This window comes from Panthera uncia, assembly GCF_023721935.1.
Source record: "Panthera uncia isolate 11264 chromosome B2 unlocalized genomic scaffold, Puncia_PCG_1.0 HiC_scaffold_24, whole genome shotgun sequence".
Taxonomy (NCBI): domain Eukaryota; kingdom Metazoa; phylum Chordata; class Mammalia; order Carnivora; family Felidae; genus Panthera; species Panthera uncia.
The window spans coordinates 1,868,543-1,892,694 of NW_026057580.1; the positions used below are offsets into that span (position 1 = coordinate 1,868,543).

Genomic DNA, 24,152 nt, shown 5'->3' on the forward strand with positions numbered 1-24,152 from the left:
TGCCCGTCTCTCGGTCACTACCGAGACGAGGTACACAAACAACGGGCTGCCGGCACCAGACACCCCCCTGGCGGGCAGAAGCCTGCACCCTCCAGCAACCGCTCTGTTGACATAAACACGGGGTGTCTGGAGCTCCGGCCAGGTGGGGGGAGGGGGCCCAAGGGTCTCCCAGAGGTCTAAGGCTGAGAGCAGAGAAGACACTAGAATCACCGGGCAGGACAGGGGTTTCAGTATCCTCCTGTTGCAGGACACAACGCTTGGATCGCCTTGCAGAACACGCTGCTCCTGGGGACTTTAGTCCTGGTCACCGTGGTCCTCCATTCCAGCAGCCACTCCCAGCACCGCCCGGCTCCTGCGGCCGGTGCTTTGAGTCTTTGAGGAAAGTGATCTGATAACAACCACGCATATTAAGGTGACTAATAGTGTTCCTCTTTGAAGGGGTGTTTGCAGGGCCAAAGAACCTACTAGGGGGAAGCAATAAACTTAATCAGTGTTTGAGAGGAGAATTTCAGCGCTTCCAATGCTCAACGGGTGAAGCAGGTGCAGCTTAAGGGGACAGGGGAGTTTTTGGTTGTCCTGTGGGCAGATAATTTCTGGGTGCTCTGGGGGATCTTGGAAAGAAAGACAGTGGAGGGATGAACGAGGCGCCTGGTGGGACAAAGAGGGCTTCTCCTGGCCCTGTACTTATTGATCAACAATAAGTACTTAAAACAATCAGGGTCTTGTGCCTGTTTTCCAGAACTACAAGAAAGAGGCCTCTGAAGCTCGGCTTGGGGTGCAGGGGATAGGATTGATGTGGCCACCACAAAGGAAGACTTTGGAGCCCTTGCCCAAGCCTGACAACACTCAGGGGGCCTTATGCTGCCACCAGGGCATCGCCTTTGCCTGCCCATAGGTAAGAGGGGCCAGAGATGCACAGAGCAAACACTTCCTGCACTCCGCTCCTTCCAAACCAGGCTGACCAAACTTTTGTCCACTGGACAGACATACACCTATTGGTCTCCCTGCCTCACCTCGCCTCTGGGTGTCTCCATTCTGCAGACTTGGCAAAGGGAGGAAGAACGTGGCATTCCGGGGAGCGAAGGAGGGATGGAGATAGAGTAGAAAGAGACGTACCTCCTCCTGGGGTTGCTGTTTTACCTGGTGCAGCTCCCCACCTCTCCAGATACTGGGGGGAAGGGCGGGATCTGCACAGCCCTAGAGGAGCTCATCTCCCCCTCCCCCCCGCCCCCCACCCCGCCACTCATACTCACATACCATGTGCCCACTCAGAGGCAAATGGAAAAACACCACTCAGGGACAGAGATGCACACACACATGTTTGGGATGGTGGGATCCCAGGACACGTCTAGCAGAGACATGAGGAAACTCTGACCCTGTTCAGGCACAACTCTAGGTAACTCTGGTGGTCTAGGAGGGGCCAAGGGCAGTGTGTGCTCAGAACCGGGAGGTGGGGTAGGGTGAGGTCGAGGGGTCCAGACAGATTAGGAGAGTGAGGGATTAAATGCACCCACCCAGGAGCCAAGGAGCAGTGCAGAAGGGAATTTTAAGGGTGACATCGAGGACAGAGGATGAGAGTTTGATGTTGGAGTCCTGCCCTTTCTGGCTGTTTCTGCTCAAAGCCAGGAAGCCTCTGAGACTGGCTCATTCTATCGGGCAGTCTTGTTACTCCAGGGCTTGGGACGCCACCCAAATCCAGCTTTCTTCTAGAGCGGAGTGTCCAAAACTGGAGGTATCTGGACGCCTGGGTTTGTGGGTCGACTTGCACTGGGGAGGGGGAGGTCATGCAGTCAGCTTGGATGGACTCTACTCTTCTTGGAGGATCAGTTAAACTTCTAGAAGTAGCTGGCAACACAAATAAAATTCCTAGCTGATATTTGTACTGTCTATATGAGATGATGACAATGAGAAATGATTCTGGGGCGTTCACTCGTCTAAGGTCACACGGCGATAACAGAGCGGGGATGAGAACCCAGGCGGTGTTCTCAATCGGTATTTATAGGTTATGTTTCTATGTCTCCAACAGTTCCACGTATAAATGAAGTTATACGTTCAACTAAAAGCAGCTTTAGGAAATTTGACGGAGGTGAAGATAAAATCCACCTGAATGTGTGACCTAAAAAGGCAGTCATTTTGTGCGTGTGACACTGGTCAGGCTAGCCCACAGGCCCGAGGAGGAGGTCACTCTCTCTCCTGGCTCTGGGGAAGTTTGGGAAATATTGCCAGGGTTTAGGAGCAAGATAGGTCTCCAACTGTGGTGGAAATCAGAACCATGTGTGCTTGGTAAACATGTGACCCCTGGGGTCCCCACCTAAAAAGCTAACATTTCTGAAGCACTTCCTCTGTGTCAGACGACTTTGTACGCATTATCGCCTCTCTTCTTCCCGAGGGTTCTATGAGGGCCCCATCGCACAGCTGAGAAAAACGAAGCACAGACAGTGAGGTAAGTTGCGCAGGTTACCGGTTCATAAATGACGGTCAGTATCCACACCCAGGCTGGCCTGTCTCCGCGGCCAGAACTGCAAACCACGTCACCCTCTGCCTTCGTTCCCCAAGATGATCTGATTCCGGTGGGTCTGGAGCCGGCCTTCTACAACCGCCTCCGGAGGTCACTGGGCCACACTTTGAGAACCACTCTGGCTTCCGTTTCAGTCAGGCTGAACATTAGAGCCACCTGAGAAACTTCAGAAACTATGAATACCGTTCCCTTCCCCAAACACAGGCTTTTTCAATGGGTCCAGAGTCGCCTCGCAGGTGTGGGTGACGTTCTGGTCAGCATTTTCTTTTAAGGGGACAGACAGAGTGTATATTTATCCAACCAATAACACATATGAAGACCTGCTCCGTGCCCTGTGCTGCACGGGGGCTGGGGACACAAAGGGGGGTGGGACACTGTGTGTGCCTTCCAGGAGCACAGGTGCCTGACACTTCTGGTGGGGCACAGCATGCCCTTTCTGGGGGGAGGAGGAAGGATGCAGCTTCCTTCTTGCTTGTTCTCCTCTGGTGAGCTCCAGAAAGAGCCAGTCTCCTCGAATGTGAAGTCCTTCTGGCTTCTCCCCGATGTGGTCCTTCGCCCTCGCCTGACAGGTCACGGCTGGTTCTCCACCCAGAACTCAGCTTCCAGAAACACAGCCCTGAGAGACCACCTATATGTGGAGCTCTCACATTTTAGAGGGAGCAGACAACAGGCAGGAGACCCTGGAGAGTTTGAAAAACACTGATGCCCAGGTCCATCCCTGGAGAGACTGGTCAATACTTTCAGAAGTTCCTATGCAAGGCGTCTGGGCCTTCCAGCTGACCTTGTTTGGAATTTGGAGAGACAACCCCAGGGACGCTCACTCCTTGCTGCCACCAGGGCCTTGAAATAAGAGGAGAAAGGGCACCTGGGTGGTTCAGTTGGTTAAGAGCCTGACTCTTGATTTCAGCACAGGTCATGATCTCATGGTTTGTGAGTTCGAGCCCTGCATTGGGCTCCGTGCTGACAGTGCAGAGCCTGCTTTGGGATTCTCTGTCTCCCTCTCCCTGCCCCTCCCCTGCTCACTCTCTATCGCTCTCTCTCTCTCAAAATAAATAAATAAACATTAAAAAAATAAAGTTCAAAGGTCTTCATCAATTAAAAAAAAAGAAACAAGAGGAGAAGAAAACAATAGGAGGGAAGAGACGAAAAATAAAAAAGGAATAGATGAAAATAAAGAAGCCAATGAGAAGATGTGGGACGAGAGAAGTCTGGACAAGAAGTCCCTGCTGAAATCACTCATTAACTCTGAGGCATTCATCTCTTTTTCTTAATGTTTTTTCTTATTACAATAGTCATTAATTGATTTTGAAAATTAACAGTAAAAGTATATGAAAACAAAAGTGAAAAATGATCTATAATCCATCTGAACAGAGATGATCACATAAGGTCTTAATATGACATATAGAATGTATAATATAATATATTATATAATATTATAATAACCATAATGTAATATGGTATATGTTATACATACTATAATATTATTATTAATATATATTAATTAAAATACAATGAAATAGGTGCGCCTGGGTGGCTCAGTCAGTTAAGCCACTGACTTCGGCTCAGGTCATGATCTGGCGGTTTGTGAGTTCGAGCCCTGCGTCGGGCTCTGTGCTGACACCTCAGAGCCTGGAGCCTGCTTTAGATTCTTTGTCTCTCTTTCTGTCCCTACCCTGCTGGCACTCTCTCTCTCTCAAAAATAAAGAAAGATTAAAAAAATAAAATAAAATTAAATAAAATTAAACTATTCTATAATAAGATGTATTATATAAACCTGGCACTTACAATTGGTATTCTTTTTTCGACTTTATTTACTTTTCTGTTTTGCTTTTATAGAACTTATCATAAAGATTTTGTGTTCCCAGCAGCTGAAAATCTAAGTCCTAAAAGACTCAGCTTGATGCAGGAGGGTGTGTGAGCGGAGCCGTGACTGGGTACCCACTTTTCCCTCCCCGTGCGCACACTCCTGCGTTCATTCCCGGAGAGGTGCGGATGATGCGACCCCTGCCCTACGACCCTAGACATCGTGTACCCAGATATGCACTTCACATCATACCCTCAAAGTTAGTAAAGGATCTTATTAATTGATATCACTAAATTAATTTATTAGTGCAGGATTAATTAATTCATATTAAGTGTAAAATAAGTTTCTTCCCTTTCTTCCCATTTCTGAAATCGGAATGAAAATTGGCACCAGGGGACCTGGGACGGTGACCACCTGGGCCGAGTCGTCTCTAGGGATTCATCGCTCCCTGGCCCCCCACCTTCCCTTTCTCCAGAATAGCTCCACAGCCCTCCTTGCCATTCTCTTCTACCCCTACCCTGACCATCCTCCCTCCTCTCCTGTCCCTGGTGCCTCAGTCGCTCTTCTCCCCACTGGGCTGAGCCTGCTGGCTTGGACAGAGGCTGTCCCTCCACAGGCGGTAGGCGATGGAAGCAGTCACGGTGAGCCAGGCCAGGTAAGGCAGCAGGAGCACGGCAGCCAGCTTGTTGACGGGATGCCAGATCAACGCTGTGCTCACCACCAGCCCATAGAGCAGCAGCAGGTGCAGCAGGGCCTGGACGGGGGGTGGGAGTGAGCAGTGGGGTCAGGGCAGTCAGACAGGCTGCCCTGAGAACTGAGCCCTCAACCTTTTTGCACCCCAGACCCAGTGAGCCAAGTTCCTGAGGTCTGGGCACTCGGCCGGAGCTCAGAGAAGTGTGCCCACCCATTACCTGCCTGTCCTGCATTGGTCTCTTGGGCTGTCTGCTCTGGGGGCCCCAGTAGTCTCACCCGCTCCTATGCTACTTCCACTGACGAACACGGTGTGCCTTACCAGACCATGGGTGCGGGCTACGAAAAAGAGAATCAGGACAGTCCAGCTGATGGCAAGCTGCACAGCATAGAGGCCGAGAGGCAGGACCAGGGGCCTCCCAAAGCCCCCTCCCAGGTCCTTCCACACCAGGTAGGAGGCATAGCTGCAGAGAGATGGTGGCAGGACACTCAGAGGGAGGGTGTTCCATGGCAAAGGAAGGGAGCCCTCGGGCATAAGGTCTCTTGGTTTCCCAAAGGAAACCCTGTGGGCTGCTATGGGTACAAGAGTGTCAATGCATCACTTGAGGGCCAGTGAGGAGGTGGTGGGGGGAGCCGGGCATGGTGAGGTGGGGGAGGCAATGGGGAAACTTGGAGAGGGGGAAGAAGAAGGCTGGCTGGAATCCTAGGCAGGTGCAGAGGGGACACCCTCCCCCCACCCCACTTAAGCGTTAAGATGGCGCGTGCTATCCCTTTGGAGACCAGGTTACAGCAGTAGCTCGGGTACAGGGCCCATGGTATGCGAAATGGGTGCTCACCCTATGACGAAGTAGATGGTTATCCACCCTGCCATCAAGACCTTGTGAGGTGGGCACCAGGGTGGCTTCTTTGGGCTGTCGTACCAACCAGACGTTCGACGGGTGAGCAACCAGACCAGGATGGGCCCCAGGTGGGGAAGAGCCACAAAGATGGTTCCTTGAGGCCGCATTCTCCTCACGGAGACCAAATCTAGGACGGCAGATGACACACTGGTGATGGGCCTCCCCCTCAGTCCTTTCCCTGTGTCTGCTTGCCTGTCTCCACCTCCTACCCCATGCTATTTCCTGGCCAGAGCCCCCTCACAGGACGTCTAGTCACAGAGGCCATTCTCCCCACCTTGGGCCAGCTCCCGTCGGCTCCTGTGAGCCCACACCGGGTCCTTTCTCTGGCTTCAGTGGACTTGTTTTTTCCACACCACTCATCTGGCACACAGAGGATACCGTCCCGTATTGATAACCGCTTCTGAGTGAAAGGCTCCCTTCCCCCAGCACGTATCTGACTCCTAGAGTTCAGGTCCATGTATGACCGTCCCTCCTGCCTCCCATAGTGGGTGGCACTCGATCAGGTACATAGCAGGCCCTTGACAGGGATGGTGCCTTAATACTGAACTCAGTCAAGCTGATATAACCAACTATGTTCAGAAAGGCAGGAGCCAGGGATCCCTGGGGGTCTTTACTAGTCAAGAACTGGCCAGCCCATCCGCCCCCAGGCTTATCTCGATATACCAGACTGGCAGACTTGGGGAGGCCCACCCAGCCTGAGCTGCTGCCCGAATTCACACTCAGCCGAGTGACACCGGGCTCCTTTCTCTGAAGGTTTCCGTCTCGCCTGCCCTTCAGGGGCTGGGACGGTCCCTCCTCCACCTCTCCCCTTCCAGAGGGACGGGAGCCACAAACATAAGCGCCCAGCTTTCCTGTGGCCTGACATCTCAAGGAAGCAATGGCCTGGTCTTTGATTGAAAAGCTGCCATACTCATTTGAATGTGGAGTTGTGCACAGACCCTCCTCCAGCCAAGACCCCCATCCATATCATTCTCAGTGTCCTGGAGTGACTGCCTACTCCATCTTTTCCTGTCAAGGGCCCCTGTCCATGTCCTGGAAGTTCCGGACACAGGGCTGACTAGCCCGCCCACCTGTGCATCTCTATTTATATTCCTCTGGTCCTCACTGTCCATTTGTTCATCTTCTGCCTTCCTGTCTCTTGCTGTCTCCCTCTTTCTGTTTTTCTGTTCAGCGCTGGAGGTGCCTCCCGCACCCTCCCCCATCAGGAGAAATCCTGTTCTCCACCCTCCTGATGCCTCCTCATTCCCAGGCCTGTGTTCCCCTTACCTCAGGCAGCACACTTCTCAGGCCAAGTGCTCGATGCTATATGTTGTGTGCAAGGCAGAGGAGGGTGGGGGATGGGAGAAGGGCGGAGTGAGACTCCCATCTGGTCTGCCTTTCTCCAATGACAGGGTGGTGGCATTGGCTGGGGTGTATGGAAGGCTGGCTGCCTGCATGGTCCTGAAGGGCTTCATTTAGCAGAGGCCCCCCCCCCCACCTCCGGTCTACTAGACTTGGCCTCTGGAGTGGGTCCCTTGATAGAAGGGTTGAGGCTTTGGTTCTGTGACACCCAGACTTCTGGGCGGGCTCAGCCTCAGGCTACAAGACTTCTGAAACCTGTGGTGTGCACATTCCATGAGCTGGCTTTGTGTCCACGGGTGGTGCAGACCCTCAGATTTCCCCAGGACTTTCCTGTAACTGGGATTATCCCCAAGGGGGGCAAGCATCAGCTTTGGAAAGGAGTTCATGATATATGGACACAGGTTATAGCCTAGTTGGCATGGGCCTTCCCCTCTCAGAACTCGAGCTTGACGGATTTTCACAAATCCCTACAACTTCATGACTCAGAGGAGAAAGCAGCCTCCTGTGTGACTCAGACAGAGCTTTGTCCAGCAAAGACTAACACCTACCCATTTCATACCTATAAAATTCCAAGCACCTCTCCTTTGCTAGTCCTTTACTCATGAGGTCCCCTTCCCAGATTGGCTGCTCGCCATTGCTCCTTTGCCCCATCTCTCCACTCTGGGGACCTGGGCACCCCTGGGAGGAGTTTACCCCATCCTCCCTCTTCTACCCTGGGGAAGGTGGTGGAGGGGAGGGGGTTGCAGTAGGGGACAGGAGGCTGGAGAATCATTAACTGAGATGAAATCAGTGGTGGTTACTTATTTTCTATGAGATAATTGGGGCAGGGGTGTGCTGGGGAGCTCACCATGGTCCCCAATTGCAGGAGGCCAGCCCTCGGTGACAAGAGTTGCCGCTCATGGAGCACCCATTTTGGGGCAAGCATTTTACAGTTATTAGCTCAATAATGACCATGCTTATCCCTCACAAGGTAGATATTATTGCCTGCATTTGACAAACAAGGGAAGGGAGGCTCAGAGGGGTTGGGAACTTGCCTAAGATTATACAGTGGACAAGTGAGTCACCTGTGTTCAGTGTCAGTAGACTGGCCCCAAAACACATTCTCTTTGAGCTGGTCTGCACATTCATTCCACAAGTCTGCCTTTGTTTTCTTTCTTTCTTTCTTTCTTTCTTTCTTTCTTTCTTTTTTCTAGTTCATTTATTTATTTTGAGAGAGATTGAGAGAGAGACAGAGCACACGAGCAGGGGAGGGGCAGAGAGAGAATCCCAAGCAGGGGCCGCACTTACCAGCGCAGAGCCCGATACAGGGCTCGAACTCATGAACCATGAGATCATGAGCTGAGCTGAAGTCAAGAGCCAGAGGCTTAACTGAGCCACCCAGGAGCCCCTCAACAAGTCTTTCTTAAATACCTGCTATGGACCAGGCTGTACCAGGAGCTAAGAGTACAAGAGCAAACAGCTGAAAACAACAACAACAACAACAACAACAACAACAACAAAAATCCATCCATCTTCACAGGGATCCTTCATTCCAGTGGCACTATCTTTCCCAGGCAGAATTTCTATGAAAGGACTCAGGTTGGCAAATAGCCCAAAGACAGCTCTCCCCCAAGTGCAGTGTCCCTGCCAACTCTGAGTGTGGGCAGGGAGCAGATAGGGGAACACCCAGTGCTGCCAGCACCTTGTGAGTCGTTAACCCTCTCAGTGCCTCCTCTGTCATCTCTGTGCAGGAAAGGGTGGAACTAGACAAGGTCTAAGCTCCTGGACCAGCAGCACTGGCATCACCCGGGAGTTTTTTAGAGATGCAGAATCTCGGGCTCTGGCTCAGACCTATGGGATTGGGACCCACGTTTTAACCCAATGCCTCATGTGTTTTGTGTGCACACTATAGTTTGAGAAGCTCCTGTTAGGGGTCCCTCCTCTTACCTTCTGCCGGCTGTCGGTTCAATAGCCTCTGGCTGGGGCAGCCACTCACCAGCAGAGGGCATTGTAGGGAGGGGTTCACCTGTCCCCAGGTTTTCTCTTTCTCTGTCTCCTCCCTCCCAGACCCAGACTATTAAGACCTCTGACTTCCGGGATCCTCAGCTACTCCACTCCCCTGTCTTGGCTGGACTTTGCCAATAGACAAGGACAGATTCCCCCACCCCTCTTTAGGTCACTGGGAGGGAGGACTTTGCTGGGAAGCTCTGGGCCACTCCTGCCCGGATTCCCCGCCCACCTCCACTTGTCTGCTGGCCCGGTGACAGATTCTGACTGACTGCTCTGTTTCCAGACAAGGAACTGCTATTCCTGGATGAGCAGGGGGGCCTCTGGGAGCACCCACACAGTAAGGTGAGCACCCCCTGGGTCAGATAGATATGGGGTGGGCATTGCAATGGAGCCATCTGGGGTACGGGGGAGGAGTCAGGCCAGCTGAGCCAGCCTTGCCAGAGTGTGGAGAGCCTCCACTGGAGGAGGAGAGGGGAGAGGGCAAGTGTCCAGTCGGCGTGAGGACCCGAGAGGTAGTTGTATGCACTATGGAAATGTATACTACGCTGAAAGAATGTTGCCCATGACAGGTTTGGACTCATCCATCCTGGTACTTTTTACATGCTTCAATAACGAGATCTATCAGGGCTTGAGTGGGCATAGTAAAAGCCAGTGATGTGGGAGAAGGGTTGAGAATTTCCTCGAAGGACGTGAGAAAAGCTTTGCAGCAGGAGCCCAGATCTTCGTGCTGGAGGAGGCAACTCCCTAGAGAAGGTGAGGGCAGCATTCTAAAGGACCCTTATCTTGGGGACCTGCTATCTGGGATGAGCTGGGGGCAGGAGCAAGACAAACTGGAGACACGGGTACTAAGGAGTCAGGGGGTCGGGAAGGTCCAGGCTACATCTAGCTGGTTATCCTGCTGTAGATTCAGGCCTACCTCCTCTTGGGGTTAGGGGGCCGATGGAGTGAGGGCCTAGCAGCTTGGAGAGCTATGAGCCTGGGGGAAAGGTGGCTGAGCTGGGGGAGAGTCAATGAGTGGGCTTCCCATGAGAGGCCCCTCTAGGCTTTAGGGAGGAATATGCCAACTCTTCCAGGTTGGCAGGCTGGACAAGGAGATTCTGCTGCGTCACCCAATGGGGTGGAGGGGGTTTGGACTCTGGTCCTTGGAGGCCCCAGGAAGGTTGTTGCTACAGAAACAAAGCAGAGTCCCTCTTTTCTTTCCTACTAGCTAGCCCATCACCTGCCACGGGTGCCTTTGTGGGCAGGGGGCGGTAGGGATATCACTCCCTATGGAGCCGAGGTTATACTGTTCGGTGTTTTTATTTATTTTTACTTTATTTGTGTTTCTTGCTCTTGCAACTTCCTGTCATCTTGAAGTGCAAAGGAAGAGAGACCCTGGGGAAAAAGAAGGGGCCTGGAGAGAGAGGTAGTGTTTCTGGAATACCGCTGTCATCCCTGTTCATCCTTCCCTCTGCCTTCGCTTGTAGCTTAATAACCCCTCACACATCCTCACCGTGGGGAGAAAACTTGGCTTCCTTATCTATGACATGGAGATAAAAATAACACCTAGCTCACAGACCACTGTGAGGATCAAATGAGTTAGGCCCCACAGAGCGCTCTAACACGGTGGCGTAGAGCAAAGCTCCATAAAAGTTAGCTGTTACTAGCGCAGTTATAATTCCAATTATCTTTAATGTCAAAGAACCAAAAGGAACGGATGCACCATAAAGGGAGGCTGACTGCTCCAACCCCCCTTTCCCACCAGATGGGGGGGGTCCTGCCAGCTCGTCCACTTGACTTGTGTGCCCTGCAAGAGGGTTGGCTGGGGCACTTTTTCTGCAGGGTTGAGTTTTAAGGCAAAAGGAACAACGTCACACCTTCCTCCCTGGCTACGTTTTCAATGAGGACACGGGTGTGGGGCGGCGGGGAATAGATCCCACCCCAGTCCTTAAGCCTGAGGATACAGATGAATTTCTTCCCCTGTCTGGGAGAACCTAAGGAAAGGGGCTTGGGTTTCGTGGGCCCTGAGGAAGGAAGGAAGAAGGAGGGCAAGGGAGGAGCTGGTGGTGTCTTGGGGCAAGGCCTGAGCGCCGGGTCCGGGTGTGAGTGAAGGGGCTGGAGATGAATGGATGCCAGAAGGCTTTCTAGCGCAGACCCTAGTGAATCAACCCCGGGGATCCCGAGGACTTTGAAAGAGGCCATATATCTCACAGAACTCAGCGACAGAGTGAATGAGTCACATTCCCTCAGAAGCTCCGCGTAAGATGTCATCTTTGTCACGACTGAACTTCCCGCAGTGTGTGCTCCACGTGTTCTGAGCACCAGCCCGGAGGGGGTGGGAAAACCACGCGTGACAGCATATAGTCAAGGGTTGCTCAATAAGGTGGGATGACAGCAGGGAGAAAATTCCGAGGGGTGAGACTGTCAAGGGTGGGTGAGCCGGGGGGAGGTGCTGTGGAGCAGGAGGGAGGTCCAGGTGGGTGGAAGAGGCAGGTGGGGAGAAGAGCGGGAGGGAGCAAGGGCCAAGAGGTTGGAACTAGACAGGTGGGAGGCGCACAGCCTGGCAGGAGTGCAGGGTGCTGGAAATCAAGGGAGGAAGCGGGAAAGTATGAGCGAGAGGTGGTAGACCCTGGAGGGCCCCCCGAAGGAAGGTGTGGCATCCTTGTGGGGGAGGCTGCTGGAAGGGCCAGGTTCCAGTCTGAGGCCCCCCGCTGGTAACCAGGTGAGCAGGCAGTGTGTGCTTTGGCCTGGCCTCAGTCCAGCCTCACTGGAGGCTCCCACTTGTGTTTTTCTTTCTCTTTTTGCTTCCACTTTTGACTTTGTTACCCCTATCATATTTCACATATCCCTGTGAGCCGCCTTCAGACCTTTCTGGTAGCAGGTGGGGGCGGGGGGGAGGGTGGAGGCATGAAGAAAGAAACCTATTTGGGCCAGTGCTTTGTCATCTACAAATGCTTTTCACATGACCTCGTGCTATCCTCACAATCACTCTGCTCTCAGAGGTAATTATGTTTTTGCTTTGGATAGCTCTTAAAAAGAACGACAAAGTTAATATAAAAGGCTTGGGGTGGAAAATTCAAATACAGAAGAAAAGAGTTCGAGAAAACGGACGGTCCTACTTTCCACCTTCCACCCTCTCAATTTCCTGTCTCTTTCGGTAGTGATGGGCGGGAATAGTTTGAGGGTGTATCCTCTCAGCCCTGCGTTGCCCAAGACAGGAGTCACCAGCATGTGTGGCTGCTGAGCACATGAACTAGAGTACGTCCCAACTGCGATGTGCTGGAAGTGTAAAATACACAGGGATTTCAGAGACCTAGTATGAAAACAGAATGTAAACTAATGCAATAATTTTATATTGATTTCCTCTCAAAATGATGATGTTTTGAATATATTGGGTTACATAAAATATATTATTAAAATTTAATTCCTCCTGGTTTTTTCTTTTTGGCCTTTTTAACGTCCCTAGAAAGTTTAAAATTACATTTGTGGCTTACATCGTTTTTACTGCATAGCACTGCCCCAGACCTTTCTCCGTAATTGACATGTATACACCCATAAATATGTATCTATACTTGTATATAGTTCTGTTACCTACATTAACGAGATCGGAGGATGTCTACTTCTCTGTAACTTGCTTTCCCCCTTAAAGATTTTTCTGTAAAGATCAAGATGGATATTCTGACATATGCAGAAACTACGGCACATTAAGCAATATGGCAAAATCTCTCAGCCAGTGACCAAGGCGGCATTTGAATTTACATCATGTAACTCCAAACCCAAGCTCTTTCTGCCTCAGAGGAGTCTAATTTGACATAATAGGCCATGGGGAGCGACGGTAGGCTCTTGAGTAAGACGCAGATAGGTGAGGTCCCGTTAAAGGAATTGATGGAGGAGTCACTACAATGAAGACAATTTGCTCCCTCATCGCAGCCACTTGGGGGCCAAGTCTTGGCCTCCATGATGTTACAAATGTTTACCTGGCACTGACCTCTTTTGTCCTCCAGGTTCTTGGCCTTGGCTGGCACAGGGGTGCACGGGGGCTGGCAGCATCAAATGACCAGGTGGATGTGCTCCCATGAGTGCTCCTTCCAACCTGCCCAGTTCCTACTGCTGGTGGGGGTCCCGGTGGCGAGTGCCCTCCTTCTGGTCCAGTGCCTCCGATGGCACTGTCCTCGCTGGCTGCTGGGGGCCTGCTGGAAGCTGGATAACCAAGAGGAGCCAGTGTCCCATCCCACTCCTCTACCAGAAAATGAGTCCCCAAGGCAGTGCCCGCCAGCCACACTGCCGGAGATGGCTGCCTTCTACCAGGAACTGCATACACCCACTCAAGGCCAGACCGTCGTCCGTCAGCTGATGCACAAGCTGTTGGTGTTTTCGGCCCGAGAGGTGGATCACCGTGGTGGCTGCCTGATGCTCCGGGATATGGGCATCTCTCTGCTCATCCCGCCAGGTAACAGCACCCTCTCCCTTCTCAGCATATAGTTGTTCGTTGCGTGTTGTACAAGGGCATCGCGCCTAAGGGAGCATCATTTGTAGACATCGCCATAATTTTGAAAATTGTTTATATTTTTAGTATGGCTTTATTGACTCCAAAGATGGATAGATTACATATTTTTATGACAGCTTCCTGACAGGTGGAAGTAGAGTGCCTGGTAGTAATGAACGGTGTGTTATGACAATTCTCCATCAAGGAGAGTGTCTGGAGCAAGAGCACCTTTTGCAAATTTGCAAACTCCCACAAGCCCCCACTGGGCTGGCGGCATCCCTGGAAGGAAGGAGGGTGGCTTGCTGAGGCTTACACCGCAAGCCGGCTCACAGTCTTTCTCTCCTTCCACACTGCCTCGCCCAGTGCCCTGCGAGGCACCCTCTCTCTTTGGCTCCTGTCCCACCTCCCCTCCCGCTGTGGCCTGGCCCATTCTGGGGTGGTGGGGTGCCTGCCTGCCAGGACCGTCTCAACGCTTGTTCTCCCCAGGTGCTGTGGCTGTGGGCCGCCAGGAGCGGGTATCGCTGATCCTGGTGTGGGACTTGTTGGATGCCCCGTCGTTGTCCCGAGCCCAGGGGCTGGTGAGCCCTGTGGTGGCATGTGGCCCCCACGGGGCCTCCTTCCTGCAGCCCTGCACCCTCACGTTCAAGCACTGTGCCCAGCAGCCCCGCCATGCACGCACCTACAGCAGCAACACGACCCTGCTCGATGCCAAGGTCTGGAGGCCCCTAGGGCAGCCAGGGGCCCACACGTCCAGGGATGAGTGTCGCATCCGCCTCTCTCACTTCAGGTAGGCCTGTCGGCCCAGTCTTCCTGCCTGTGTTCTCTGTCTGCCTCACCCCCATCTCTCTGTATGGAATTGCCCCTTGATCTGTTCCAGATGCCCCACAAATCCCTTATCGCCCGGTGTCCCTTCCTGGTCCCTCTGTCCTAGTGGGTAGGGCAGCTTGTCTCACTCAAACCCTGTCCAGGATTAGCAACCTGCTGTAGTCTCTCTGCCTGCCTACAACCACAACCCCAGCCCTCCGTCTGGAAGGGGCCTGACCCATCCCCACCTTTGTCTCTTTAAAACTGTTTCTACCCTGTGCCCCTGTTCAAGACTGTCCCTGAACTGTCCAGGGCCGCCTGTCCTCTCCAGTTTTCGAAGACCCCCTCCCATCGCATGTCTGTCCTCAGCTCTGTCTTTCTAGAACCACCGGCCCTTCTGCCGCTCCTTCCCACCCCTGTGCAGAGCAGGGCCAGCTGTGTGTGTGGGTCCCCTGGGAAGCATAGTGGCCCTGGAGCCCACCTCTCCTCTCTCTCGTGCTGGAGGACGCTTGATGGCTCTTCTTCCCATTCGGTGATGCTCCCCATTAAAAGTGACCTGACTCACTTTTCGTCCCCCCACCTGCCTGACTCCCTGCCACTTCCTCCCTATCCACGCCCTGCACTGCTCTCCTTGGATCCTCGCACAGGAGGAGCCTGGCGGCAGGTGCACCGGGGTCCCAGCCTCTCCTGTCACCGTCTTTCTCTGCAGCCTCTACACCTGTGTGCTGGAGGCGCCCGCGGGCCGGGAAGCCCGCAAATGGCTGCAGCTGGCTGTGTTCTGCTCGCCGCTGGTGCCGGGACAGTCCCACCTGCAGCTGCGCATCTACTTTCTCAACAACACGCCCTGCGCCCTTCAGTGGGCCATGGCCAACGAGCAGCCCCACGGTGGTCGCCTGCGCGGGCCCTGCCAGCTCTTTGATTTCACGGGGGCCCGAGGGGATCAGTGCCTGAAGCTCAAGTACATCTCTGAGGGTGAGGGAGGGGGCTTCGGGGGGGGGGGCACTAGAGGGAGGGGTCTGGACCTCCCCCTGGGTAGAAATCTGGGACCCTCAAGGTTCTTTTGGAGACTCCTGGGCAGGCAACAGCTTCCAGGGGACCCCTGGTTTCTGTGGCTGCCTCCAGGAGCCCCAGGCTTTGCCCACTCCCACCCTCTGTGGCCCATTCAGCCCTGGCCCCTCCGTGGGAGGATAGGATGATGCAGGGGTGGGGGAAGGGGAGGGGAGGCTTTTATTGCCCCACCTGGCTGGGGGACCGGTATCTAAGGAGGAGTCCTAGTCTTCTCTGCCCTCCTTCCTCTGTGGCACCTGCTGGTGCACTTGCTCACGGGGCCTGGGATGTCTGTGTGGTTTGTGGACAGATGCGTGGCTGCTCAGTGGGAGGCGGGAGGCCTGTGCACTGTGTGCGTGTGGGAGGTATGTGGTGCTAGGGAAGGCTGCTCGTAGGGTCCTGGCCAGGCTCTGAGGACTCCCATCCACTTGAGACCCCCTCCTGCTTTCGCTCCCTCCTCATCCCTCCCCACAGCACCCTGCACAGAATAGGACTCCTCCAAACACTTGTGGAAGACCCCACTTTCTGAGGCCCTCCGCTCTGCCTCCTCCCCAGGTTGGGAGAACGTGGATGAGAGCAGTTGCCAGCTGGTTCCCCATCTCCACATCTGGCATGGAAAGTGCCCCTTCCGTTCCTTCTGCTTCCGGAGGAAAGCAGGTAGTTCAGGGGCCCTGTCCCCTCCCCGCCTCTTCCCCTCACCCCTCTGTGGCTCCCCATTTGGTCAGGCCTGCGTGCAGACCTTCTCTAAAAGGCGAGGAGCCACAACTGATCTTTGCGGAGAGAAAGATGGAAGGTCCTGCCCAATGTCTTCAGATTTCCAAAGCCTTACTGTGGAGTCCCTTTCACTTCCCCTGCTGTCTTGCACTGGGCCTTTCCCTCTCATGCCTGCCATGTCCTCTCCTCTTTGTAGCCAATGAGAATGAGGACTGCTCAGCGCTTACCAATGAGATCATTGTCACCATGCATACCTTCCAGGACGTGAGTTGGAGCTGAGGGGCAGAGGGGAAGGGCAGGGCCTGGAGGAGTCCTGGGCAAAGTGGGCGAGGGGTCTGGTGCCCAGTAAGTATGGCCCCAATCACATAATTCAGCAGGTGGTTGGCATTCTTCCAGGGGCTTAGACCACCTGGCCTCCAAGCTACCCTCTATTCCCTGACTCTCTCTTGTCTATCCATGGATGAATCCAGTAGGAGGGTAAAAGAACCAAACCCTGGATGAACCTCTTCTCTTGGCCCAGAGGGACTTGGGCATCCAGGAGAAGTGGTTTCTTTCTAGGCTGACTATATGCATCTGAGAGATGATGTTGTGTATCTTCAGTGAGAAGAGCGACCAGGGAGAGGATCTCGAGTAGGTGGGATGGGAGTTAAATATCTGACTCTCTGAAGGGGGAAGGTTTGAAGAAATCAGGGTTGAGAATCTTTGGGGAACCATGGTGGTATCTTGGTGGAGAGTAAGCGGATAGCTCTCAGGTTGTCCCCTGCAAGGAGGAACTAAGGGCTGGGGGGAAGGAGACACATGTGCCTGAGTTCAGGGTCCCTATTTTTGGAAGACTTTCCCCTGCCCTATGACCTCACCCAGACTTCTCCTGGTATGTTAGGATGCACCATGTTTGGTCTTCATGTCTCAGCTCCCAAAGAGCTCAGTAGGGAAACTTAAAGGTGAAAGTTCTGGGGCCAGGGAAACAGAGGGTAGGGGGTCCTGATGTCTCCTGGTAAAGTAGCTCTGGACATGGGGAATGGAGGCAGGTTCCCTAGTTTCATTCACGGGATGTCTCATGATGCCTAAATGGGTTCCCTGACCCTCTGTTGGATCAGGGCATGGAGACCAAGTACATGGAAATCCTCAGATTCCAGGCATCAGAGGAAGAATCCTGGGCAATGCCACCCCCTGTCTCTCAGCCACCCCCATGCAACAGGTGAGGTGGAGTGGCCTGGGCTGCTGGCTGGGGGACTTTTGAGATTCCTGCCCCAGTGCCCACAGAGGGCACATACACAATTCAGGGTGTGTGTGGAACGGACTGGGTTTCTCTGATCCCCCTCTCTGAGGAACCCCTCTGCCCCAGGCTGCCTCCAGAGCTCTTTGAGCAGCTGCAAATGTTGTTGGAGCCAAACAGCATCACGGGCAATGACTGGCGTCGACTGGCCTCCCACTTGGGGCTCTGCGGCATGAAAATCCGGTAAGAGGAGTGGGGTCTGCACATGGGAGAGGAGGGTGAACTGGGGTCGGGGGCTCTCAGGACACCTTGAGGACTGCAGCACAGATAAGGAAGCAACTTAAAAGTCCGAGAATGGCTACTCCCTACCCCGTTCCCCATGATAGAGCAGCTCTATTTATTACTGTATTCTCAGTACCTAGAATGATGCCTTGGCCCATAAGTAGGTGCCCAATAAATATTTAAAAATGAATCAATTAACGCATAAGTCATTGGGTACATACTGAGTGCTTGACATGCTGTGCCCGTAGAATGCACACCGTAAGGTAATGTGTATAAAGCATGTAGTTGAGTGCCTGGCACATGTTAATTCAATACATGTTAGTAGTAATGGGGGCAGGGGCAATGCAACCATGGTCTCTGTCAACAACAATCAGTAGGAGAACAATTCTGAGCTAAGCTCCAGAACCCAGACTGTGAGTGTGGTGGTCAGGAAGGACTTCACCCAGGAGATGGGACTAGGACTGGACCCAGCTGAAAGCAAAGTGGATTTAAAAATCACCTACCTATTAAATGTTTATTAAGTACCCATCTGTGTGGAGGGAAGAGCACAACTGTTTGTGAGTGTGCTGTGTGCAAGGTGGGAGGGGGATGGGCGCACAGAAGGATGGGGGCTGGGAGAAAAGGTCAGAAGAAAAGGGCAACGCCAAGCTATGGATGAGCCCGGGGTCTGGAGTATGGGTTTGGTTGGTACTGGAAAGAGACCCCGAAAGGTTTTTGAGCAGGGGAGGGTCATGGTGAAGCCGTGGTTTCGAGCAGCTGTTTCCTGAGTGGTGGGCAGGATGTGGTGGCCTGGGAGAGAGGGAGGGGGAGGGGAAATGGAGAAGGCAATTACAGAGCATGTGAGCTGGAGGCAATTCTCTTGTCCGAGCCCTCGGTGAAGGAGGAGGAGACTGGGGCCTAGAGAGAAGTAGCCTTTGAGCCAGGACAAGCTCAGATCTCAAGGTCCGGGGCCCTCCCACCACCCAGGTGCCCTGGAAGGCAGGCAAGAGCAGGACGAGGGCCAGAGCTGGAGGGCGGGGTGGGGGGGGGGTAGGGGTGGATCTGGTTCCAGTGCATCGCCCATCCCCCATCCCGCCAGGTTCCTGTCCTGCCAGCGCAGCCCAGCCGCAGCCATCCTGGAGCTGTTTGAGGAGCAGAACGGCAGCCTGCAGGAGCTGCACTACCTCATGACCGTCATGGAGCGGCTGGACTGCGCCTCGGCCATCCAGAACTACCTGAGCGGGACGCACGGCGGCGGGGGCGCCCAGGAGAACCAGGGCTTGGAACTGGACGAGAAGCTCTGAGCGCCCCCAGGGGGCAGGGTGGGGACCTCCTCGCAGCACTCGGGGCACCTGGGGGCCCCGACACCGAGGGAGAGCGCGGCAGCTGCTTCTGGCCGCGCCTACCGACCTCATCAGAACCCTCAGACGGTGGCTGTGGCCACCGTGAGACCAAGGGGCGGCGGGAGGTGGGGCACTGTCAGCTTCCCTGGCGCGATCCTAGAGACCAGCTTCGTGCTGCGAACGGGTCCCATCCTGGTCGGCAGGGGGCGCAGGAACCCAGGAGATGGCCCTGGCATGGCCAGCCTCCAGGAAGCTGTTGCATAGACCCAGTGGACTGTTAGGCTACCCTGTCGGCACTCCTGGGGGACTGGCCAGTTCACAAGGATTCGCTGCGCACTTAGTGATACTCCGCATCGGACTGGGTATCACGGGGAATCCTGGTATGGAGGAAATGGGGCTTGGAGCTTGACAAACCCGCAGTTCTCTTGTGGGAGTCAAGATGCCCTCATGGACGAGAGGCTATTTCCAAAACAGCAGTGCCCTGGGGTGAGGGGATGTGGGCGTGCTTTAGGAGCTGAGACAGGAGGCAGCGGGGTGTGGGCTGGAGCAGGAGAAGGCTTCATGGAGGATGCTGGAGAAAGGGTTGGGACGAGCATAGAGTGGTTCACCCGTCTTTGGGTGGGGATAGAGGATGATGGTGGCTGGACTTACAGTAGGAGCCAAGAGTGAGCATGGGTGTGTGGGGAGGGTTCAAGGTCAGTCATGCCCGGCTGTCCACCTGTCTCCTTTGTCTTCCTTTGTCTCTCTCTCTTCCCATCCTTGCCTTGTCTTCCTTTCTTTCTGCCATTATCTCTGTCATAAAACATCGATGCTGACAAGAAACTACAAGATTAACATTTGTGCCCAACCTTTTTACCTCTTTATCTGGAACTGTGTGAGTTTTCAGTGTCTCTGGTTCCATTTTGCTGTCACCATTTTCTGCAGTCTCTGCATCCCTGAATCTGTGTGTTAGTCTCTGTCTTAGCATCTCTTTGCCTCTACCGAGTCACTGGGCCTGCCTTTGAGGGTTTCCTTCACCCTCGGAAACCCTCAGTCATTCCCCTCAGGCAAGTGTCTCTGGGCCAATGTCATGTATCAAAGGCAATGAAAGGACACTGGGCTACCCTAGGAATGAGGGTGGGGGTGTGGATTTTACCCTGTGAATCAAGATCCAATTTAGGGTCAGGAAATAAACAATAGGGATTAAAGAACACGCCATTCAGTCAACAAATATTTATTCCGTGCCTACGATGTGTTAGACACTGTACAGAAAAGAGATCAGTGGGCTGGGTCCTGAAAAGAGAACAAAGGATTTGACTGCATTCTAGCAATGTTTTTGTTTGCAAACAGGTATTGTTAATTTTTTTTTTTAAGGGCAGGCAAGCAATCTCTCTACTAGCAATTTGCTTTTGTATTTAATGAAAAGATATTAAAGCTTTTTCTATGATAAACAATATTGTATAATAATAAAATACGAAAATTTCGTTTCTTTGTTACTAACTGTATTTTGCTCAGATTGATAAATTTGGATGTGGGTATGAATGGTTTTATTTGGTCAGATTATAGCAGTCGGGGCTGCTTAGAGGCAAGCATTTGGTAGATTGTGCTTCTGGTAGGCATATCGTCTGGGTTCAGCATGGTCAATCAGGGAGGGTCACTTCCCTTTCTGTTAGAAGTGAGCCTGCAGGGTGGGGCCCTTTCACCTCTTCCCTCTTGCTTGGTGTTCCACCCTTTTGGTTGGTGCCTCGGCCTTCCCCACTTCTTGGCTCAGAAGCAACTGTCTGTCCTGGAATCCAGGTAGGGCTTCCTCCTTTTCTCCCATGTCTCTTCCTTACTCTCCACGTCAGCCCAAGGCATCTTTATCTTGTGTTCCTCCCTACCCTGGAACAAATAATTTTAAGAGTTTCAAGTCTTCTGGTGCATCAAAGTCACGGAGGTTTCTGTGCTGGGACAGGATGCCTCTGGCCCCCGTTCTAATTCCTCAGAATGGGCTGGTACTTGCAGTGCCTGGAAAAAGGAGCTTGGAAATCTACAGGTGGGTGGCAGGCGGCCCCATCCCTGGAGGGTGGATTCTTCCTTTCTTAAATCGGACCTGCTTGGTGTGTTTTTGCCAGCACCCAAAGCTGAGAGCTGGCGTGTTCCGGGGGCGTTAGGAGACTTAGCGCTCAGTCCATGCTTGAGTGCCATTTAGCACAGCTCTCTCCGCTCTGGCTTCAGACTCTTCACCCATGGATGAAGCGACCATGTTTGAGGCTCAGGGCCTCCTTTTGATTCCGAGGGCCTGTGCAGGGATGGCTCACTGGTGACGGAGGGATATCCACTTGGGGAATTTTTCTTTGTGTATGGCCTATAAATAGCGCAGCTGGTCACTGCTTGTGGCCTTACCTCTGGCCCTTTTCCTAGTAGGCCACCTGCCTGGTTCCTAAAACACCAAACTTGTGACTTCTGCTCTCATGCATGTTGTAGGGCCCGTGCCTAAACTTCCTTCTTTTGGGTTTACAGCTGGCAGGGGAATGAGCTGCAAGGATTGGCCAGGTCTGCAGGGTTAGAGGCCCCAGTGCTCGGAGGTAAACTGTGTCCTCGACACCCCATCTGCCTGCTGAGTGACACTGACACCAATGTACAGATTTGTGCTGTCTGGCAGAAAACTAATAGAAAGCCACATATTTAATTCTGTGTTTTCTAATAGTCACGCATGAAAAAATGTAAAAAGAAACAGGTGAAATCAGTGTTAATAATATATTTTGTTTAACCTAACATGTCCAGAATATTATAATTTCCACATGTAATCAATATGAAACTATTAATGGCATATTTTGCATCCTTTTTTTCATAAAGTATTTGGAATCTGGTAGGTAGTTTACAATCACAGCGCATCTCGGTATGTATTGAACACGTGCTAAATTTTTGCTGGAAACATTTGATCTATATTTAGCCTTCATAAAATCTAGTGCTGAAAAAGTACTTTTACATAACACGTTCAACAAGCTAAAAGTTTTCCAAACATGGAATTGGATATAAATTTTAAAATTTAAGTCAACTGAAATAAAATAAAATAAAAGTTCAGTTCCTGAGTTGTACTAGCCACATTTCAAGTGCTCAGTAGCTATGTGCAGCTAGTGGATACTGTCATGAATAGCACAGGTCCGGATTGTGGAACCACCTGGGCATAACTTTATAGTGTGCTTAACCGGTCGTTAAATCATTCCTCAAACATTTACTGAATACCTGCCCGCACAAAGTGTTGTTTATCAAAATTCGATGAAAAAGAGCATGCTTGGGCGGTAGGAGCCCCTGGGATGGGGGGAGTCAGAGAGAAAGGACACTTTTCCCCCGACCCTCTCTGCACATGACTCAAGAAGAAGATGGGGGACGAGGCCTAGGTAGACACCGTCTGCTGCAGGAAAGGTAGAGAGGCCATGGATTCAGAGTTGGGTGTTCCTGACTCACCCAGCACAACAGGTCGCTCCACAGTTGCTTACAGCAGCATCCACTCTGGCAGGGGATTATAGACGTGGGATTTTATTCTGAAGGATAAAGTCATTGCAGGGCCGAGAAATAGGACTGAGGTAAGGTTTCTAGGAATGATCCCCTAAACCGTGCTGTAGGACCATCCCACGGGGGGAGACTGGCATTGCTGTGGCTGCTACGACTGAGCACTAGGTAGCAGCCACTTCTACCAGCACCACCGCCGCTTCTGAGCTGGGAGTCAGACCTTATCACCACCCCTGAAGGCTGAGCTTCTGCTGCTGTTCATGTCAGTACATGTGGAAGCTCCACATGCTCCTCGCTTCTTTGCGCTACCCTTTTCCACATCAGATCTCAAGTGGGGACATCAAGACTGGCAGAGCTCAGATCATTTGCTGAATCCTAGCTGCAAAGGAGTCTGGAAATTTGAATTCTGACTTTCCTATTGGAGAGATGGGATTCATTACAAGCAAATATTCCCAAATGTGGAAGAAAGCTACCCAAAAGGTGATGGGCAGCCATGAATACAACAGATATCCACTATGGTGTGGTTAATGCTGTGGTTCCAGGCAGCAAACTCTCTTTATGAGAAGAGTCACAGTGCCAGTGTGAGTCTGTTGACCTTAAGGGCCTTCTCAATAAAGCATGACTGCACACATCCCTCAGGATGGCTTTCATGCCCAAATTTGATTCTGTGGTCTAGCATCAGACCTTGACGCGTTTCATGAGTATGCCATCAAAGCTCACCAACAGTGGCAAATTGATTTATTCCATACCTTCTATATCCCCACATACCGTCCTGTAACTGCAGAGGCTGAAAATTGAACACATGTTTCCCAGACACCTTGGCAGATGGAGATCCAGGGATGTGGTACGTTTAGGTTTTGCCAATTAGCTGAACTCATGCAGGGCTTTGATTTGCCATTGGATAATGTTGGGAGTTGAATAGAACATGGGGATGGTGGTTATACTGAGGCACCGAGGGGCTCCAGGACCCACCTGTTGTGGCAGCTGCTGGTAGATTTGGTAGATTCCTCAGTGGCCTGGTTCTCTGGTGTGGTGTGGGGCATCAATACTGGAAGTCATTCAGCTCTTCCAATGATTCTGTGGACTATCTAGACTCTGTAATACATCATTTTGTGCTTAAACTAGCTAGAGGGAGACTCTATAATGTACAGTTAAGACCCCTATCTAATGTGCCGATGATCCTGTCTCTGGAAAGACTGTCCTTCATTCAGTGATTACACCCTTCCTTCTTTGCTGATGTCAAAGAGTCTATTATCTCATGAGAGAGTAGTAATAGAGATGATAGTTTTCTGAAAATGTCCTTACTTGGAAAAATAAAAAGGTAGCAATCCTTTGTTGATTTTTCCTTTCCCTATTTAAAAAACAAAACAAAAAAATTTATTGGTCTTTGAAATACAAAAGCTTTGTAATACTCTTTTATGAGAACTGTCATCCTTATTCATCCTTTTTAGAGCCTTACACAGGTACGTTTATTCATCTACTTAATACGTATTTGACTAGTTATTATGTGCTTTGAATCATGGTGGTCCCTCATTTATTTTCCTATTTGTAGTTAATCTTCCTTATACTGGCCTTATTCTAGCCTAT

The 24,152-nt window shown here is 52.2% G+C and overlaps 2 protein-coding genes across 2 annotated transcripts; one reads left to right on the forward strand and one right to left on the reverse strand.

Annotated features, from left to right (window-relative positions):
- Positions 1 to 4,602: 4,602 nt before the first annotated feature.
- On the reverse strand, positions 4,603 to 7,408 carry TSPO2 (translocator protein 2). Its single transcript, XM_049653329.1, has 4 exons — positions 7,178 to 7,408; positions 5,849 to 6,038; positions 5,335 to 5,476; positions 4,603 to 5,076 (listed from the first exon to the last, which is right to left on the reverse strand). Exons 2-4 carry the CDS (start codon positions 6,016 to 6,018, stop codon positions 4,876 to 4,878), a joined length of 513 nt encoding a protein of 170 aa, XP_049509286.1. The 5' UTR covers positions 6,019 to 6,038; positions 7,178 to 7,408; the 3' UTR covers positions 4,603 to 4,875.
- Positions 7,409 to 13,221: 5,813 nt separating this feature from the next.
- UNC5CL (unc-5 family C-terminal like) lies at positions 13,222 to 20,300 on the forward strand. Its single transcript, XM_049653330.1, has 8 exons — positions 13,222 to 13,670; positions 14,193 to 14,493; positions 15,220 to 15,482; positions 16,113 to 16,214; positions 16,468 to 16,535; positions 17,369 to 17,469; positions 17,617 to 17,730; positions 18,848 to 20,300. The coding sequence occupies exons 1-8, from the start codon at positions 13,274 to 13,276 to the stop codon at positions 19,050 to 19,052; spliced, it is 1,551 nt and encodes a 516-aa protein (XP_049509287.1). The 5' UTR covers positions 13,222 to 13,273; the 3' UTR covers positions 19,053 to 20,300.
- Positions 20,301 to 24,152: the final 3,852 nt, after the last annotated feature.

What these genes read in the sequence shown, in the direction of transcription:
- TSPO2 (XM_049653329.1), bottom strand. Translation starts at nt 6,018, where the DNA reads ATGCGGCCTCAAGGAACCATCTTTGTGGCTCTTCCCCACCTGGGGCCC. An exon ending in ACCATCTACTTCGTCATAGG is followed by an intron (nt 5,477 to 5,848) that starts GTGAGCACCCAT and finishes ATCTCTCTGCAG; the next exon opens with CTATGCCTCCTACCTGGTGT. An exon ending in TAGCCCGCACCCATGGTCTG is followed by an intron (nt 5,077 to 5,334) that starts GTAAGGCACACC and finishes CCCCCCGTCCAG; the next exon opens with GCCCTGCTGCACCTGCTGCT.
- UNC5CL (XM_049653330.1), top strand. Translation starts at nt 13,274, where the DNA reads ATGACCAGGTGGATGTGCTCCCATGAGTGCTCCTTCCAACCTGCCCAG. An exon ending in CCATGCATACCTTCCAGGAC is followed by an intron (nt 16,536 to 17,368) that starts GTGAGTTGGAGC and finishes CTGTTGGATCAG; the next exon opens with GGCATGGAGACCAAGTACAT. An exon ending in CAGCCACCCCCATGCAACAG is followed by an intron (nt 17,470 to 17,616) that starts GTGAGGTGGAGT and finishes CCTCTGCCCCAG; the next exon opens with GCTGCCTCCAGAGCTCTTTG.